At 39.8% G+C, this 18,784-nt stretch overlaps 1 protein-coding gene across 2 annotated transcripts in view; it reads left to right on the forward strand.

Annotated features, from left to right (window-relative positions):
- The window catches only part of LOC121511269 (adhesion G protein-coupled receptor A3), a 450,943-nt gene that overhangs the window by 86,561 nt on the left and 345,598 nt on the right, over nucleotides 1–18,784 (forward strand). The window contains exons 3-6 of one of the 2 annotated variants that reach the window (XM_041789870.1): nucleotides 10,297–10,368; nucleotides 14,532–14,603; nucleotides 14,759–14,830; nucleotides 17,684–17,847. In XM_041789870.1, coding sequence (XP_041645804.1) covers nucleotides 10,297–10,368; nucleotides 14,532–14,603; nucleotides 14,759–14,830; nucleotides 17,684–17,847 — 380 coding nt within the window. The remainder of the gene's footprint in view (nucleotides 1–10,296; nucleotides 10,369–14,531; nucleotides 14,604–14,758; nucleotides 14,831–17,683; nucleotides 17,848–18,784) is intronic. The other variant, XM_041789871.1, reaches the window with a different exon arrangement.

Consider the following 18,784-nt stretch of genomic DNA (forward strand, 5'->3'; position numbering starts at 1 on the left):
TACTGACTTGAAAGAGGTGAATATTCATGCAGTCACCTATTTTACTTTTTTTTTTTTTTTTTATCAACCGGTGTTGATAATTAGCACTTTGCTATTAACACTTAAAGCAGTGCATCTGGGACATGGGTATGTTTAAATATCACATCATCAATGTTACTGTATGTCCATGTCAAATGAATGCTAAATGCTAAATATTCTCTATTCTTTTTATCATGAAAACCAAATTATATTTACCATGATTGATGTATAAAATCAATTAAAAGGTAAAACATCAAAGGGGTGAATACTTTTTATTGGCACTGAAACTCTAAAGTCACTTTTAAGCCAAAGGACAGATTAAAAACCAAAATGTCAAATGTTGGAAGGAAGATGAGAGAAATCTTTACACACATTATATCCAGAGTTTACTGAAAACAAGCAAATAGCAGTTAGTTTCACTTTGTAAGTGTGCAGCCTGTGATCAACCTCAGAGCTGCATTCCTACATAGACGTCACATTATAATGAATGCACTGTATATAAATCTCAGAGTTTGTTTCATCCTGTTCGGAGCTGCGTCTGCGTGGGGCTCACTGACAGAGGACAGGACAGATCTGACAGACAGTTAATCACAAACAATGCTAAATAGTTTCCTTTGATTGTGAGACTTTTTGGCACCCGTGTTAATGTATTATGTAGCAGAACCCCACCCGTCTGAGACCTCAGCAGCCAAACACGCCATCATAATTTATGACGTTTATTTTAGATACTTGCTGGCTCAGGTCTGAGGACTATAAAACGTAGTTGTGTCGCAAGAGGCGTCAGTGTTTGATTAATATGGCCTTACACATGACCTCATACCTCAGACAGTGAAGCAAACATTTAAGGTTCAGAAGTATAATGTGAATCATATATATTGTTGAATTCTTATGAATATTTAGATTTTCAGTGCAGGTAGCAGGTTTAAGACGGAGCCCTAAATAGATGGCACGGGATATATAAGTCATTGAACCTACTTGTTACATTTTTCTTTCAGATCAGGTGTACAATACCGGTCAAAAGCTCTCTCTAGACTGTAATACAGCCACCCGCCAGTGTAACTGTGGTTAATGGCTGCTGCTATGCTGCTACAATACTCTTTAACTCTCAGAAACCGACGCAGCCGGGGGCGGCAAAGAATAGCTCCCGCTCTAAAATTTATAATAACTTTCGAATGGTTTATCCTATCAAAATGCTTTAAAAACTGGATGAAAGCTGAGATTCCCAGCTTTCTGGTGGTATCATGAATGTCTCACGTGAATGCACAAAGGCTCTGCAAGGCGCCGAAACACGATCGTGGTTTGATGCACTGATTGGCTTAAAAGATCCATGTGGTTTGCATTCTATACTTTTGCAGTTTGTTGATAATACATTTCTCTAAATAAGAGCCATGGTTGCCTTAGTGTCTTCTGTAATTCGATAATAGTCTTTTTGATTGAAAATAACACTTTTAGACTCATCTACATGGTCTGCAAATGAAATTTAGGAAAACACTTGTCAGAGAAAAAAAACGCTTAGAATGATGTGATTTGAAATGGTTTTAACTTTCTAAGGAAAGATCAGATAACATGTAAAATTTTTATTGAAGTCAAAAATGTGAAATTACAACTTTTTAAATCAAGCAAAAGCAAAATTCCTTGGGTTACATCCCAGTTCAAAGTGAAAGAGCACAAAATCTCGACAGGCGTTTTTCAAAATTTCTGATAAATTCATCCATTCTGAGACCAAGTACATGTATAATTGGGACAACAAATTATTTACACCGAAAGTCTAAGTTGTTCTGGTTAAAATGATGTATGGCACTTGATGTTCACTACAAGCAGATTTTTAAAAAAAGCAACATGAATGCAGATGAGTCAGGCGTGCCCAAAACTGGTCTAAGTCTTAACAGGGATTTAATAGGACTGATTTGTTATCTTTTCAACAGATAATCCTCCAATGTCCCTGGTAGTATACAAGGACATCCAGAGCATGGCCAGGGTTGTGTCAATCCTCCTTCCCACCCAGTGGTGCCCCCTTACTCCCCATATCTACACCTTACTTCAGCCTCAATACTTGGCCCAAACAGCCTGAAAGTTCTAAACAGTTCTGTATCTACTTCTCCTCTGCTGTTGGGTCAAGTCAAAGTTTTACTGTGAGGTCGTGTAGAAAGGTTCAGGGTTAAAGTGGTAACAATAATGGAATATAACACTGTCGACAAGAAATTGCTTGTTCTTCTGGTTTTTTATATGGAAATGCTAGCCTTACAGTTTTCATTTGTGTTTGAACACTGTGCAGAGGAACATGAATTGGATGACAAAGTTATAATCTGGATTAAAATGAGCCATAGTTTACCATCCACTGCTAAATGAAGTCTATGGGCCCCATTATTTCCACTATGGAAGAAAATTCAGTATAATGTTGTGAATACCATAAGCGGTCATTCATTTGGACCCTTCATGAACATGGTGAATACAACCTAGTCAGAAGGCACTGAGAGACACAGGGGAATTTGCATTGATGTGTTTGTGCTCTTAGAAACATGGGAGTACTTGTGTTGAGAATTAGATTCTGAATTCATTCTCTAACCCATAAAATAAAACAGGAATTATAAAAAGGAGTAGGCCTACGCCAGAGCTTCAACAAAGAGCTTGAATGAAATTTCAGTCCCTCTTATAAGGTTCATCCTTCTGACCGTCTCCTCTTTGAGTAATTCATGTAGATTAATCCTGGCTTCTTTGTACAGAAGTCCATCTTCCTGTAGGCAGAGTCCCTGAGCTCTGACCTCTGACCCTCAGTAACACAGTGAGCTGATAAGGTGGAAAGTGAACATTCAGCAGATTCATGCATGGCAGAGCAGTGAGCTGTGAGACGATTAAAGGAGGTGCTATGGGCTAAAAGGATGACCTTTTGACCACCACACTCCACCTGCTCTTTTGTAGCATATTGTACATGATCAAAGACGACTTTGGATGACAGCGGAGATGAGAGCGAGCCGTTACTGACCTGAATTGACCAGGGGGTTAGTCTGTCAGGAAGGCAACCTTCAGAGCTCTGTCTAAGGGGGTGGTACACCTTTCTGTGTGAATGACCGATCCTGGAGGATGTCCGCACAAAGTCTCATTTAAATTCTGGTTGTGTACACAGAAGTGGTATAATGAGATGTGCAGGACCAATCAGCACACAGATTAAAAAAGTGTATGTGACACCTTCATTTTTTCAAGGTTTTCATACTGATGGTCAAAGTGATTTTTTCTGAACAATTGCTACCCATTCTACAGCACATCCCTGCGCTTAGACTTTTAATTTGATAAATTTCAGACAAAATTAATTTCATTAATTCATCCCTTCTGAAAAATGTAAAGCAAGAAATTAAATTAGGAAAATGTGAAACTTCTAGCGAGCCTGGAACTTGGGTGACTTTCTGGGGTCTTTAAAGATTAAATCCATAGTAAATCAGTAACTCTGATATTGAATGTCTTTTAATGCATTTTATAATCTATTTTCAATCGGCCCTGCTATTAGCAAGCCAGCAAGCAACTTTTTTCATAGAGCACATTTCATTCCAGGAATGCTCAATGTGCTTTACACTGAAGGTTTAAAACATTAACAATTATTTCCACAATCATTAAAAACACCTTAAGAAGGCTTGTGAATATTCTCATCAGAGACAAGACAGACATTTAACAGGTTAAAGCATAAAAAGGCAAGAGAAAGGACATACAGCCACACAAGGATCACATAAAAACACAAAATTTTATATGCTTTGGAGAACAGACAGGTTTTTAGTTTAAATAGAGCCATGGTAGTGATAGACCTCAGGTCTGTAGGGAGTTTCACAGAGAAAGACTTTGTTCTGCCTCTGGGTTTGGCTAAAACGCCTTCACCTCACAGCCTGAGGGGCCGGGTTGGGTTATAAACTGTGAGCAGCCAGAAATGTGTTCAAGGACTGAACGGGCCAGTAGGAAGATTCTGAAGGTGGTTCTGTCGGGAGCCAGTTGAGTGTTCTGAGGACCAAAGTGATATGATGACATTTCCTAGTGCATGTTAGGACTCTGGCAGCTGCATTTTGAATGAACTGAAGCCTACTTAGTGAACATTTGCTAGTATCTAACCTGGGGGAGACGAATGCATGGATTAATTTTCTACATCTTTCGGGCGATGAATGATCTGAGTTTGGGTGTATTTCAAATGATAAAATGCTGTTTTGGCGATACCGCATATGGTTTTCAAAGTTGAGTTCTGAGTCCAAAATGATGCCAAGATGTCTGACGTGTTCACTGGATTTCATGGACATTGAATCCAGATTCATTTAAGCTGTGTTCTTTGTGCTCACCAATGTGACAGGTCTGTGACAACCAATGGCAGGGTTCTGGTGTATCATCATGCTTTGCCGAACAGAGCATGTACAAACACTTAGAAACTGGAGAAGAGAGCCTGAGGGAGAGAAAGAGACACAGAGAGGCTGTGATGTGCCCCTCAGAGTCACTGCAGACAGGAACTGCTTTGAATAATGACTCAAACTGCAAGGAATTTTTGTCAAAGAAGGATGTTTTTTTTTTTTTTTTTTTTTTGGTCCTTTAGGGATAGGAGAACAAGTTTGTGCAACCAAAAAAACCTTAATCCTTAACCCTAATCATCGTGTTTTAATTGCTGTTTAGTTTTTTCTTTTGTCTTTATAGTCTCTTACCTAGTTTAAAATCCCAGTGACATTGATGCAGCACACATATTCTTAAGCCAAGGTTGTCTTGAACAAAAGGATGTTTAGAGCTTGACTGTGCACCACAGGGTTGAAGTTTTAAGACCAGGCAAGGCAACGGATAAAAAATAGCATAGGGCTCAGATGGTAAAAGGCCAAGGGGTTTCTTGTTATGTTTGTATCCTATTCTAAAGTACTTGTTTCTTGATTTTGGATTCTCATTTAAAATTAAGAATCTGCTGGTGGTAAATTAAATTAACCTAGGGCCAACATTTAGCCTCTGAAAAATATTAAGATTAAAGATATATGCTGTTGATTCTGGATTAACTTAGAGAAATGTATCAACAGGATTGGAAAAAAAAATATTTTTTTCCCTGAAGCATAAATGGTGCATGATGCTTCTTTATCTTAAGGCTTTCAGTGTTTTTTCCAGCTGCAGAGCCACTGTGAGCCGCGTGGTACAAAGAGTGTTTTAACCATGAAATGAACAATTAAACATACGAATCAGATCATTAACTCTGAATTAGAGTCATTTTTCTGCCACTCTTCCTTTCCTGTATGTGTAACTAATGCTTAAAATCCACCAAAGTAGCGCTAGTTAAAACCACAGCCAAGCTTTCATACACTTTATATTGACCTACACATCCATGCCTCTAATCTCTGAGGAAATCTGCATTACTGTAGGGCATCTATAAATCCTTCCTGCTGTACTGACTGTATCACAGTGAGTTATTTAGCCTGCTGTTGATAAGAGGAAATAAAGCATTTTGTTACCAAACCGTCCCACTCTGAGCTGTTTGAACTCACATTTGGACGCGGCTCCACCATTTCTCTCATGCTCATCACACCAGACGTAGAGAACGGGGTTAAAGGAAACCAGGGACACAATTTCAGGAAGTTTTCTTTGGCTCTGTGTAGAAAACCAGAGGAGATTTTTGAGATCCTTTTTTTAGCAGCATCAGAGGGTTCAGGATGGGGGGACGGGGCTGGACAAGGAGCGCCTGGGTGAAACCACATGTGTGTGTTTGCCTCCTGGCTGGATGTGGTCTGGGTTTTACAGTATGCATGCAGGAAATGGTCTATGCTGGCCAGTCAACAGGTGCAGGTTAACTCACTTGGCCTCAGGATTTCTCAGTTAGGTTAAAACATACAGACTAGGTGAGGAAAGAAGTCAGAAAACAGAGGGAGAAATTTAAAAAGTTCAACTTTAAGGTTCACAAGGGGTTTGTGAAAGTCAATATGTGACCCTGATGAACTGTAGTGAGGATTTTGTTGACTTTTTTATCTATTTTACAAAGATTGGGATGCCTGATGCTTGTTGGTCTCCTTTATCTGAAATACTAGCCTGTGTTGAATAATGACTGCACTGTAGTGGAGATTGAGGTAAGGGTTAGGTTGGGGTAAGGGTTACAAGAAAAATGCGATTTTGTTTTGACATTAGTTGGAATGTAATTGTTCCCAGAGCACAGTTCAGTTGTACCTTGTTGTTACTCCCATTTCAGACTGGTGGCGTGTTTTGCTGTGGCTGCTGCCACACATGTCATCTCCATCATTGCTTTCTAGGTGTGTTTGCTTCGTGTTGGTTGCGCCTCCCTGCCGTCACAGCTCTGTCTTTCTTCACAAGTTTTACCTCATTAAATCTCCCTTTTATTGCCTTGCTCCTGTATGGCCAAACTGAAAAAGGAAAATTTCAAAATAAAGCATTCTAAACTTAGGGAGTTTCTATGAAGAAATGCTTTTACTTTGAAAAGCACAAACCAAAATGTAGTTATAAAAATTTTATGTTGCCTATGGCACGTTCTGCTGGTGTGGAAACAGCACGTTTCAATAGTAGTGGAAGTTTAGAGAACAACTTTATTAGATTCATTTCAAATTTTGGTCTTCATTGGTCATCAAGAAACAGGTAGCAAACATATTCTACCAGTGTGGTCATACTGTAAAGACAGGTATTCATGATTGTCCTGTCTTTTTTGGTCAAGAGATGTGTGGGGCATGTGGAAATATTAGGAGAGCCCTCTATTCTTTAGATTGCTGGCATGTGAGATGTTCTTACTAGACGCATGCAGTCAGTCTGAAAGCCCTGAATCTTTAACCTGCAGGCCAAAATGAAAATCAAGCTGCCTTGACTGAAACAGGCTTTAGGATTCAACTTTAACTCAACAAGCAAAAATGAGTTCCAGATGCATATTTATAGGTTAGGTTCATATTTATTATCTTGAAGTAGCAGCATTGCAAGTCACATTTTGTGTCTAGAGCTTAATGATGTTGGGTGGATAAATAAATAAATAGATAAATATATAGATGGATAAATAAAACGTGTTTCAACTTGTTTCTCTCTGTGTAAAATTTGTATTTAAAAAAATAGAAATTGGAATTAGACTTGATAAATGCAGTGTCTTTTTTGATAAATCAAACATCTGTAGACTTACTGACTGATTGATAGCTACTTTATTATTTCTGAGCAAAAAATCAAGAACATTGTTTTTTATTTGTGACTTGAAATCATATTTTGATTTCAAACATCATATTCTGGATCAGGCCTCTGATAGTGGCTCTGACACACACATGAGAGGGAAAGTATAGTGAAAAAACAGTGGATAGGCCCATTTCATTAATTAGAATGATTTTTTTTAGGTAAGATAAGTGTCATTTCTGATTAAATGGGGACTCTCTGTTTTCGGCAGCTGTGACTAGTGTGCACCTAAAGCTTTAAAGTATAAATGATCAGCACATCTGTGCCATTAACAGACTGTATATAAACCAAAACCTGGACATGTTGCTGAGAGTGGGAAAATCTCATTTAAGATTGGCCTCGTCTGATTCTGCATCTGTCTCAGTGTCAGCCTGAATAAATGTACATGCAGGAGACACACAGACTCTGTACACACAGTACACACATTATGTGATATCACAGTCAATATGATATCACATAATGGTGATATCATATTGACTTGTAATTACTATACTTTATTAAAGATTAGTCATAAAGAAGATAATCTTGCAGTTTTGTGAATAGCTTAAGAGTGGCAGATCAAGAACTTCACATCAATGTGATTAATGTGCAACCACCAACATCCGGCCAAATCTTCTACCTCCAATATCACCTTTTTCAGGGAATGAAAAAGAAAAGAAGAACTTTTTTTCAAATAATTGAATGTTGAATGGTCATAGTCAGCATCTTTTTTTGACATTTTTTATTGCTTTATTTTTTAACCCACTGATGGGTGTAAATGGTGACCAGTACCACTGACTTATAATAAAAATATCAAATAAAATAATGAAATTGGAGATGCAAGGTTTTGGCGAAACGCCAGCAATATGCACTTTACCAATGCAAAACGAGCACAGCAGTTGCTGCTGCATCCAACTTTTCTTCTTCATTTGTTTTGTCATGCTGGCCTCTTCTCTGCCTGTTGCGAGCATTTCTTCCACCTTGTTTGGAGTGTGGTGCCATGTGTAGCCTGCAGGTGTTTGCCTTTTTCTCCAATCAGACATAGCCATTGTGTGACAGTGTGCAAAGGGGGAATGAATATGGTGTGACTCTTTTGGCGAAGGAAAGATAAGATGATGCAGATAAAGAGAAGAGGGGGATGATGGAAAAGAGAAGAGGGAGATGGAGAAAAAGAAATGAGGGGGATGGAGGAAAAGAGAAGAGGGAGATGGAGGAAAAGAGAAAAGGAAGATGGAAAAAAGAGAAGAGGGAGATGGAAGAAAAGAGAAAAGGAAGATGGGAAAAAGAGACGAGGGAGATGGAGGAAAAGAGAAGAGAGAGATGGAGGAAAAAAGAAGAGGGAGATGGAGGAAAAGAGAAGAGGAAGGTGGGGAAAAGAGAAGAGGGAGATGGAGGAAATGAGAAGAGGAAGATGGAGGAAAAAAGAAGAGGGAGATGGAGGAAAAGAGAAGAGGAAGGTGGGGAAAAGAGAAGAGGGAGATGGAGGAAATGAGAAGAGGAAGATGGAGGAAAAAAGAAGAGGGAGATGGAGGAAAAGAGAAGAGGAAGGCGGGGAAAAGAGAAGAGGGAGATGGAGGAAAAGAGAAGAGGAAGGTGGGGAAAAAAGAAGAGGGAGATGGAGGAAAAGAGAAGAGGGAGATGGAGGAAAAAAGAAGAGGGAGATGGAGGAAAAGAGAAGAGGAAGATGGAGGAAAAGAGACGAGGGAGATGGAGGAAAAGAGACGATGGAGATGGAGGAAAAGAGACGATGGAGATGGGAGCAAAGATAAGAGGGAGATGGAGGAAAAGAGAAGAGGAAGATGGAGGAAAAGAGACGAGGGAGATGGGGAAGAGAGAAGAGGAAGATGGAGGAAAAGAAAGAGGAAGATGGGAAAAAGAGGAGAGGGAGATGGAGGAAAAGAGAAGAGGGAGATGGAGGAAAAGAGAAGAGGGAGATGGAGGAAAAGAGAAGAGGGAGATGGAGGAAAAGAGAAAAGGAAGATGGGAAAAAAAGAAGAGGGAGATGGAGGAAAAGAGAAAAGGAAGATGGGAAAAAGAAAAGAGGGAGATGGAGGAAAAGAGAAGAGGAAGATGGGGAAAAGAGAAGAGGAAGATGGAGGAAAAGAGACAAGGAAGATGGAGGAAAAGAGACGAGGGAGATGGAGGAAAAGAGAAGAGGAAGATGGAGGAAAAGAGGAGAGGGAGATGGAGGAAAAGAGACGAGGGAGATGGAGGAAAAGAGAAGAGGAAGATGGAGGAAAAGAGGAGAGGGAGATGGAGGAAAAGAGAAGAGGGAGATGGAGGAAAAGAGACGAGGGAGATGGAGGAAAAGAGAAGAGTGAGATCGAGGAAAAGAGAAGAGGGAGATGGAGGAAAAGAGACAAGGGAGATGGAGGAAAAGAGAAGAGGGAGATGGAGGAAAAGAGACGAGGGAGATGGAGGAAAAGAGAAGAGTGAGATCGAGGAAAAGAGAAGAGGAAGATGGGGAAGAGAGAAGAGGGAGATGGAGGAAAAGAGAAGAGGAAGATGGGGAAAAAGGGGATGTACAGAAAAAGAGAAGATGATGATTCAGGAAGAGAGAAGATGGGGTAAAGAAATGGGGAAAAGGGAGATTCAGATAAATTAAAAAAAGGGTGATGCAAGAAGAGGGAAGAAGAAAAAGAAGAGGGAGATGCAGAAAAGAGAAAGAGAGGACGGAAAAGAGAAGAAATGGTAGAGAGAGATGCAGGATAAAAAGAACAGGGAAATAAAAAAGGGAGGGGGAAAGTAAAAATGAGAGTTGCAGAAAAAAGAGCAGAGGGGATGAAGGAACAGAAATAAAGGAAGAGACGGGAGAGAGAAATAAAACTTTATTTACAATCTATGTAAACAATTGAAATATTAATCATCACTTTCACAGTTTCTTCACCTAGCTATTTAAAGGGAAGCAGGACATTTCCTAAGTTAAAGCTGGCTCTAAGAAATGCTAAATCTGTTAGCCTGTCAAAGGTAATTTCCATTATGTGTTAGCATCAAGCTAACAAACGCAGTATATCCTTCTTAAGAACCTTTGAATTCTCTTTGAATATTTTCTAGTAACTTTTGTAGAGGGATGTTTTTTTTTACTGTACATCCCTAAATACAGATGAGATAAAAACTTCTGACTAAAGTCTCTCTCTCTTTCCTCTCCAGGGATCTGAGGAATAATTTGATAAGTACAGTGGAGCCCGGGGCCTTCCGTGGTCTGCTGGCTCTGAGGAGACTGTGAGTATGATGAAGCCCTATAATAGCCTTCTCTGGGGGGAAACGGGGACAAGTCATCTGGTTTTGGATACATCGAGTGGGAGTGTCTCAGTAATGAGTGAAGAGAGGACTGAAACGTTTAACTGAAGCAAAAGTGCAGAAACCATTACTCGTCTTGTCTGAACTGTCCTTGTACAGGCGGAGATAAGTGAAGGCTTTTTCAGTAACGTTAACTCAGACACACTCACAGAGTGAGCTGCCAGATTTGACCGCGCTCTTCAGGATTTGGAGGTTTTCATGTTTGCCAGAGGGTACATCAGCAGGACGCGTTAAAGATAGGGGAAACTATATGTCATACATTTTCTGCAGTAGGATTTTGGGGGTTTAGAATGATTCATTTTCTGCCAGATAGTATTTGAAAGCATGACTGTGTAACCCTTGCCAAGAGAATTTCCTCCTATTTCCCAACTTTATCCAGTTAAATGCTCCAAAGACATAACAAATTGGCCCAATGGCTGTGTTTTAATCTTGTTTAACATTTGGGTGAGCCATAAATTAAGGAAACTGATGATGAAATCTCAAAGTTACAGAGCAGTCTGAAATTCCTCTTGTCAAGTTGTGACCAGCCCCCCTGTCTTATTCTCAAGGAGGAAATCACAAATACTGTTTTAATGTCCAAGTGACTATCCACCCATTATCTATACCGCTTATTCCACTGGTGGTGGTGGTGGGGGCTGGAGCCTATCCCAGCTGTCATTGGGCAAGAGATAGGGTACACTCTGAACTGGTCACCAGTCAATCGCAGGGCTGACATATAGAGATAGACAACCAGGATCACTCACATTCACACCTACAGCGAATTTAGAGTGATCAGTTAACCTAATGAGCATGTTTTTGGTGGTGGGAGGAAGCCAGAGAACCCATGCATGCACAGGGAGAACATGCAAACTCTGAACACAAAGGCCGGAGAATACATTTTAATCTAACAGTTAAAGAAGTGTGTGCTAGCCTTGCATCTATGCAAGAAATGGGTAGAAAACTAAGAAGCTAATAGGTGCATGTTGCTACCTCATGAGACACTGACAAATGGTGGTTTCACATCAGGGATCTGAGGTGTATACTGGTTTTTTTCAATCACAGAACAGGGGGAATTTGTGAACACATTATTACTTTAGTATGTAGCACCTGTCAGCAAGTAGAGTTGTACAGAGCCAATTAAAAGTATTCAACCGTTTGGATGTTTTATCCTCTAATTAATGTCACAAATCAATCATGGTCAATATTCTCTGGATTTTTGGCCAAAAATACAAATAAACCTCTTTAATGTCACCAAGAAGATTAATTAAACTCATTCATGTAAATTAAACAAAAATATGTAATGTTAGATAAGTGACTGCATAAATATTCACCCCTTCATGTCAGTATTTAGTAAATGCACCTTTGGCTGCAATCACAGCACTGAGTCTGTGGATAGGTCTCCATCAGGCTAATCATCTGGACACTGCAATTTTACACCATTCTTCATTCCAACTGCTCAAGCTCTGTCAGGTTGCACAGGGATAGGGTGTGAACAGCCCTTTTCAAGTCCATTTAAAAATTCTCTCTTGGAATGAGGTCTGGGCTTTGACTCTCCAGAACACTTTAACCTTGTTGTCTTTAAACCATTTCTGTGTAGCTTTCACTGGATGCTTCAGGTCATTGTCCAGCTAGGAAAAAAAAAAAAAAAAAAACTCTTCTCTCAAGTTGTAGTTCTCTTGCAGACTTAAAAAGATTGTCCTCCAGGATTTTTCTGTATTTATATCTATATTTACCCTCTACCTTTACAAGACTTCCAGGGCCGGCTGCTGAGAGGCATCCTCATGGAGTCTCCTAGATGTCTTTTGGTGAACTCTAGTCCAGATTTAATATGAGTTTTCTGCAACAGTGTCTTTCTCTTTGCCACTTAGCTATAAAGTTTTGACTGGTGAAGAGCCCTGGAAACAGCTGTTGTATGCAGAGTCTCTCCCATCTCAGCTGCTGAAGCTCAATAGTTTTTATCTTGCACATGTGCCATATTCCTTCCATTTTTTCGATGATGGATTTGAATCAGCTTGGTGGGATGTTCAGTGCCGTGGGATTTTTTTAACCTATCTCCTGAGTTATACTTTTCAATAATCTTTTCTCTGAGTTGCATGGAGTGTTCTTTTGTCCTTATGATGTAATGGTAGCCAGGAGTACTAATAAACCAGTGACTGAACCTTCCAAACACAGGTCTTGAGATACATTTCCCTAATTGTGAGGGTACTAACACTAATTAGGTCTGCCAGTTTAAAGGGGTGAATAATTATGGCGGAAAATTAAAGCTGTATTACTTTTTTCAATATTCCACAAATTTACACTGATTTTTTGTTTTCTCCCCACTTAAGATTAGCTACATTATGCAGCACAAAGAATCTAGTTGGCTTCTGTGCCTGAAATCTCCTTAAAGGGGCGTCTCATTTGTCCAATACACTGTCTGTTAACAAGTACTTCATATCTCACTACAGAAATACCAAATCAAACTGCTTTGTGCATTTCAACCTAAAAGCAGTGTTACGATAAAGATGAACCCCTCTAAACTTATTAAACTGAGCAAGGATGGAAAAAACTCTGATAAGCTGGAAGTTGGTGTATTTTTTTCAAAAGTAAAATGCTAAGATGCTTGAAATTTCAAAAGGCAGTTTTACACCATAATTACTAAGACAACATTTATGTTAAATAAAGATTTTTTTTGTGCTTTAAAATCTAAACTTAGAAGAAAATACTTGACATTTAGACACATAAAGCACTGAGTTTAGCCCAAAGTAATTGAAAATGTGGGTGTTTTTCTTTGTTGTCATGACCTCTTCTACTGGACTCTCCTGTTTTTTTCTGCACACGGGCTACAGAGTGAGTGACATGACTGCAGCCCGATCGTTAGTGGGTTCTGGGTTGGCAGGGTTGCAGGCGGTGAGTTAGCCGTGCTGATTCGGGGCGCGTGTGCGCCAAGCTCGGGGAGCAGCAGAGTGCTAATTTAAGTGCTCCCCAACTGGTGATTACTCGAGTGCTCTGCTTATTTTCCCACAGCTGCTCCAGTAAAGCAGCTCTTTAATTACAGAGAGCGAGGGCAAAGAGCCATGGACGCGACAGCGCTCAGCCACTCACATACAGAGGCTCACTGCATTAACATATGTAGGTATACATGTGTGCTTGAGTTGCCAGCGATGGTTAGTGATGAGGAAAAGGTTAAAAAAGGTCAGGACAGATGCTCCAGGATGCTGAATAGATGAGTGAACATGACAGTGGTTATTAACACAGCTTTTACTGCTGCTGAGGTTTAAATGACAAGCATGCATTAAACCAGAAACACACACACAGACATGTGGTACTGGAGTTCAGTCTTTATTAAAGGTCACATATTATGCAAAATACACTTTTCAGCCTTTTCTACCAAAAATATGTGCCCCTGGCCCATCCACCATCCCCCCAAGAATCAGACCCCCCCCCCCCTTCAGAAAATATGTGCTGAAACAAGCTGTTTTCAGATTTTCCCCTCATGATGTCATATGGGGAGTCAGCACCGCCCCCAGGTTGGTTGGTCCTCCTCGCTTGGAATTAAGTTCCACCCTCGTCTCTGAAGAGCCACATCCATTAAGCAACATCCATTTCCTGAGAGGGGCGTGGTCAGGGGTGGAGTCAGACACAGAAACAGCTCATTCTGAGCAGGGTTGAAACAGAGGCGTTTTTAGACGTGCAAAAATTCAGTATTGGAATGTTTTTCAGCATTAAACTTAATAAGTATGTTTTTGGGACCTTACTTTTCCTTTTCTTAAAAGGGTAATCAGAATCAGAATAATTTTATTTTCATTGTACAACGTACAACGAAAATTGTTTGCAGTTCCATTCAGTGCTTGAGCAGTTTCTCATTTAATATTGAAACTGCTCTGGGATATGTGTTGTTTTTCAGTCTGTTATTTTTGATTCTTATTGTCCTGAACCGTCTTCCTGAGGGTAGCAGTTGGAACAGGTGATGTGCTGGGTGGGATGAGTCCAGGATGCCCAGGGCCTTCCTGTGGCAGCGGGACCTGAACTGAATATGTGGCCTTTAAACTTCTGACGAATAAAAGTAAAGATGATGACTAATACAATAAGGATAATTCTTTCTCTTTGTGTTTTTGTCCTTACAGAGACCTCTCCAACAACAGGATTGGCTGTCTCTTCCCTGAGATGTTTATTGATCTGGTCAACCTCTCCAAATTGTAAGCAATTGCAAAATCAGAAACATGACTGGCACATTGTATGTACCTTTTTCCTGTATATGGTTTTGTTACAAGATTTGGACAAAAAAAAAATAAATAAATAAACACAACAGTAAATATGACTTATTTTTTGTTTGTTTGTTTTACAAAAACAGGAATTTATCTGGAAATATCTTCTCCACTCTGACCGTGGGACTTTTCACACACCTTGTGGCTCTCCGAGTGCTGTAAGAATAAAGAAACACAAACATGTCATGCACATAATCACAGAGCCTCTTAGGGACATGGGCAAAAAGTTGCGATCCATCAGGTTCCTGTACAACCGAAGAGAGATTTGTGTCCACATCCTTGTGATTTTCGTGTACAAGAAATCTAACGTAATTTCCAGACTATAAAGCGCACCTGAATATAAGCCGCACCAGCTAAATTTAGGGAAAAAACCAAATGTGTACATATACAAGCCGCACTGGACTATAAGCCGCAGGTGGAATGGTGGCACGGTGGAAACACCTCGGCCGTCTGCTCTCTGTGTGTTCAGCCAATCTTCAAGAAAGTCTTCAAGTTCGGGCCATCTGCTTTTATTACCTCTAAAAGCTTTTTCGTCTTTTTGCATTGAGCCAGTTCTTCACGCTGGCGTCTCCAACGTCTCACCATTGATTCACTGATGCCAAGGGTACGTGCAGCAGCTCTGTTTCCTTCTTTGACAGCCAGATCGACTGCCTTTAACTTAAAAGCTGCATCATATGCGTTTCTTCGTTTGTTTTCCATAATGAGGGTTTGTGCATGAAAACTTCCTTTGCGCAAACTGTCTCGCTCTCGTAATGTCTGTCTTGCTCTCGTTCTTTCTCTCGCACTGCATTTGGTTCCACTTTTGCTTTCGTTGTTCACGCGAACTGCCTGTCTCACTCTTTTCCGGCCTCCAGCATTTCCTGCTGGAGCCCGCCTCTTAAAGGTGGGGACGTGGACCGGCCATAGAGCCCATAGAGTTTAAAGGTGGGGGACCGTAACCTGTAAAATCCATAGATTTAGAAGGTCCCCAAGTGGCTGTTAGCTGTAACTAATCTATGTAAAAATCCATAGATTAGCCGCATCGTTGTAGAGGCCACAGGGTTCAAAGCATGGGAAAAAAGTAGCGGCTTATAGTCCGGAAATTACAGTAGGTGTAGTCAGGGGAGGATTGTGTTTCGGGTTTGGGGAGCTCAGAATTTTATCTCTGCTGTTTGCAGATGATGTGGTTCTGTTGGCTTCCTCAGCTGGGGACCTCCAGCGAGCACAGGGATGGTTTGCGGCTGAGTGCAAAGCGGCTGGTTTGAGAACAAGCACCTCTAAGTCTGAGGCCATGGTTCACTGCCAGAAAAACTATGGATTGTTACCTCCACGTGGGGAGTCATTTTCCATAGTGAATCATTTTGCTTAGCTCAGAAGGGCTGGTGTTTGAGAAGAGTTCATGGGAGATTGTCGTCTGAGACACCAAATCTCTCAGAACTAAAGTGCCATAATTTGCATAAGTAATTTTTTTCAACGTCAGCTTTATTAATAAACAAAGTCTGGCAGTTACTTTCATGAAATAACCACATTACAGACTTAGAAACATTCATAAATTAAACAGAGAAAAAGGTCAGATGTGTAATTCAGGATTAAATTATGTGTAGACTTGTTACATAAGAAGTTACAATAATGTGTTCTAGCTTTGTTAGCTTTAGCTAAAACTAGCATAGCTATGCTACCTACATAATAAATGTTACTATTTACGCCAATTTAGCCAATGCAGCTTAAGTGAACATATCTATGCAGCTTGCATGGCTGCTTTGTGATGTTAGCTATGTAGCTAAGTTAGCTTTGTAGCTCTGTTATCTATAGCTAAGTTAACTTATCCACATGAGCTTTAGCAGATGTAGCTAAAGCTTACTTAAGTGCATAGCTTACACTTTAACAGAGCTCTGTAGCTAAGTTAGCTACCAGCTCACCAAGCTATGCTTGCTGTGTGAGAATGTTTTCATGGAGGACGAACTTTTATTCTGTAAGCAGACTGTCAGACAGTTTGTAATCAGGTTTTGCAGATCAGGTTTTTAACTTTTAACTTTTGGTATCCTAAGCCTTACCTTAGCCCCTACCCTGACCCTAAGCGGGAAGTTTAATCTCTTTTTCTTTCTTTCTTTTTTTTTTGGGGGGGGGGGGGTTTAACCTGTTCTAAACAAGTAACTTGTACTTTTTGACCGTTACAGATAAAGGGCTCAAGCAAGCAACAACTCAGTGAGTGGAAAACAAGGATGTTTAAAAAGCCATGATTAACAATTAAAATGAATAAGCTAAACCAAATCCTTCCATCCCAAAATATCCAAAGAAACACTGAAACATTTACCCACATGGCAAAACCTTTGAGCAAAATGAATGTAACAGCATGCAGCACAGCAATCATTTAATCACAATTATCTTGTTTTTATGATGGTGGAAAACCAAAACTGTGATTGAAACTTGATTAGTTTACCAGCATTAGTGTGTACCAGAGTTTGTATCATTCTGTCTCATAGGATGACCTTAATGGTCTTTTGTCCCTCTCTGAGTAATCTCATACAGTTGAATGTGTGCATGAAACACTTTCTTGTGAGCCCAGGAAATTTCCTAATGAGCATGGCTCAGTTTCTAATGCCCACCACTAACTTGCATTTTGTTCTTTAAGTCCATGTCCCTTAAGAGGTTATGTACATAAACTGGTTAAAGCTCATTGTTGTGAAACACCTTGTTTATCCAGAGTATTATTTAATGGCAGAGGATGCGGATGCATTGTGATTTTGCCTCATTCTGGCTTAAACGGCTTACGTGCTTTCTTCCATTCAGGTTCACCCAAAAACCTTGTGCTTCAGAATGCACAAAATATATGCAGAAGAACTGGTTTACTACATTTTCATTTCATAATATTTATCTAATTTGATTATCTTAAGTTTTGATATACGTGAGTTCTAACTTGACAAACCCATGCTGTGTTAAATGGGCTGGATGAAGTAAAACAGTGGTTTCTTGACTCCAGTAATACCACCATAAACACACAGGCTTTAACTGTTCACTGGTTTTCCCATCAGGCACTTCAGCACTGAGACCCTGTTCTGTGACTGTCAGCTTAAGTGGCTTCTCCTTTGGGCTCGGAGCAACTCTGTGAGGATCAGCAACGACACTGTGTGCATGTTCCCCACACACCTCCATGGACTGGAGTTTCGTAACCTACGGGAACAACAGCTCAGATGTGGTAAGGGCCTACGTTATGGTATGATAAAGCTGGGACCTAGTCTGTGATACCATGAATGTAAATATAATAAAAAACCAACCACTAATAAAAAAATGACCTTAAATCAAAAAGAAAAAAAAATGTGTGCACACAAATATATGAATGAAAGGGAAATAAAGAAACAAACATCTGAGTTTATTGCATTTAAATAAATTCTGTTGCCCACCACCACATGAATAATACATTAATAGCCTGAATGTCATTGCCTTAGCAGAAAAGCAACATAGTTTTAAGGCAAGATGGGGCAATTTTATTTCGAGAGCTGCACTAATATACTCACCAAATCCTAGTTTCACAGAGCTAAAAACAAGACCTGTATAACATCAAGAGTATCAAAAACATGACAAGCAGCAAAAGCAAGACATTAAAATGCAAAACATCCACAAACTAGATTTAAAAAAAACCTTGAATATAATTTTATGAAATTAAGTTTTTGAATTATTTGAATTCCTTAAATCAGTAAATCTCATTAAGATGACAAAGGGTCACTTTTAGGGCCATTGATATTCATCAATTAATCACAAGCATTTCACTAAAGCACTGTTTCCAGTAAGGCAGGGCGTGAAACTCAAGGCATGGGGGTCATATCTGGCCAGTGGTCCAGTTGTATCCAGACCGCCAGATAATTCAATATTTTTATTTTAACTGGCCACTGGTATGAGGGCTGCAGAGTTCCTCCAGTATAAAAGTGTAACATTGATGATTTAAGATATCTCTGTCAAGTCAAAAAATCTGAAATAGCAAAGAGCATAAATAGTGAGATAAAAGTCAGGAAGGTGAGGAAAGAAATTAATTCATGTTTTCTACTTCTTATTTTCAATTTTGCACCTCATAACTATGAACTAAACTGGTGTTTTTTTGGTTTTAATTTCATATTCATATTCATATCTTGACTTTC

The sequence above is a fragment of the Cheilinus undulatus genome, linkage group 6 (genome assembly GCF_018320785.1).
Source record: "Cheilinus undulatus linkage group 6, ASM1832078v1, whole genome shotgun sequence".
Lineage (NCBI taxonomy): Eukaryota > Metazoa > Chordata > Actinopteri > Labriformes > Labridae > Cheilinus > Cheilinus undulatus.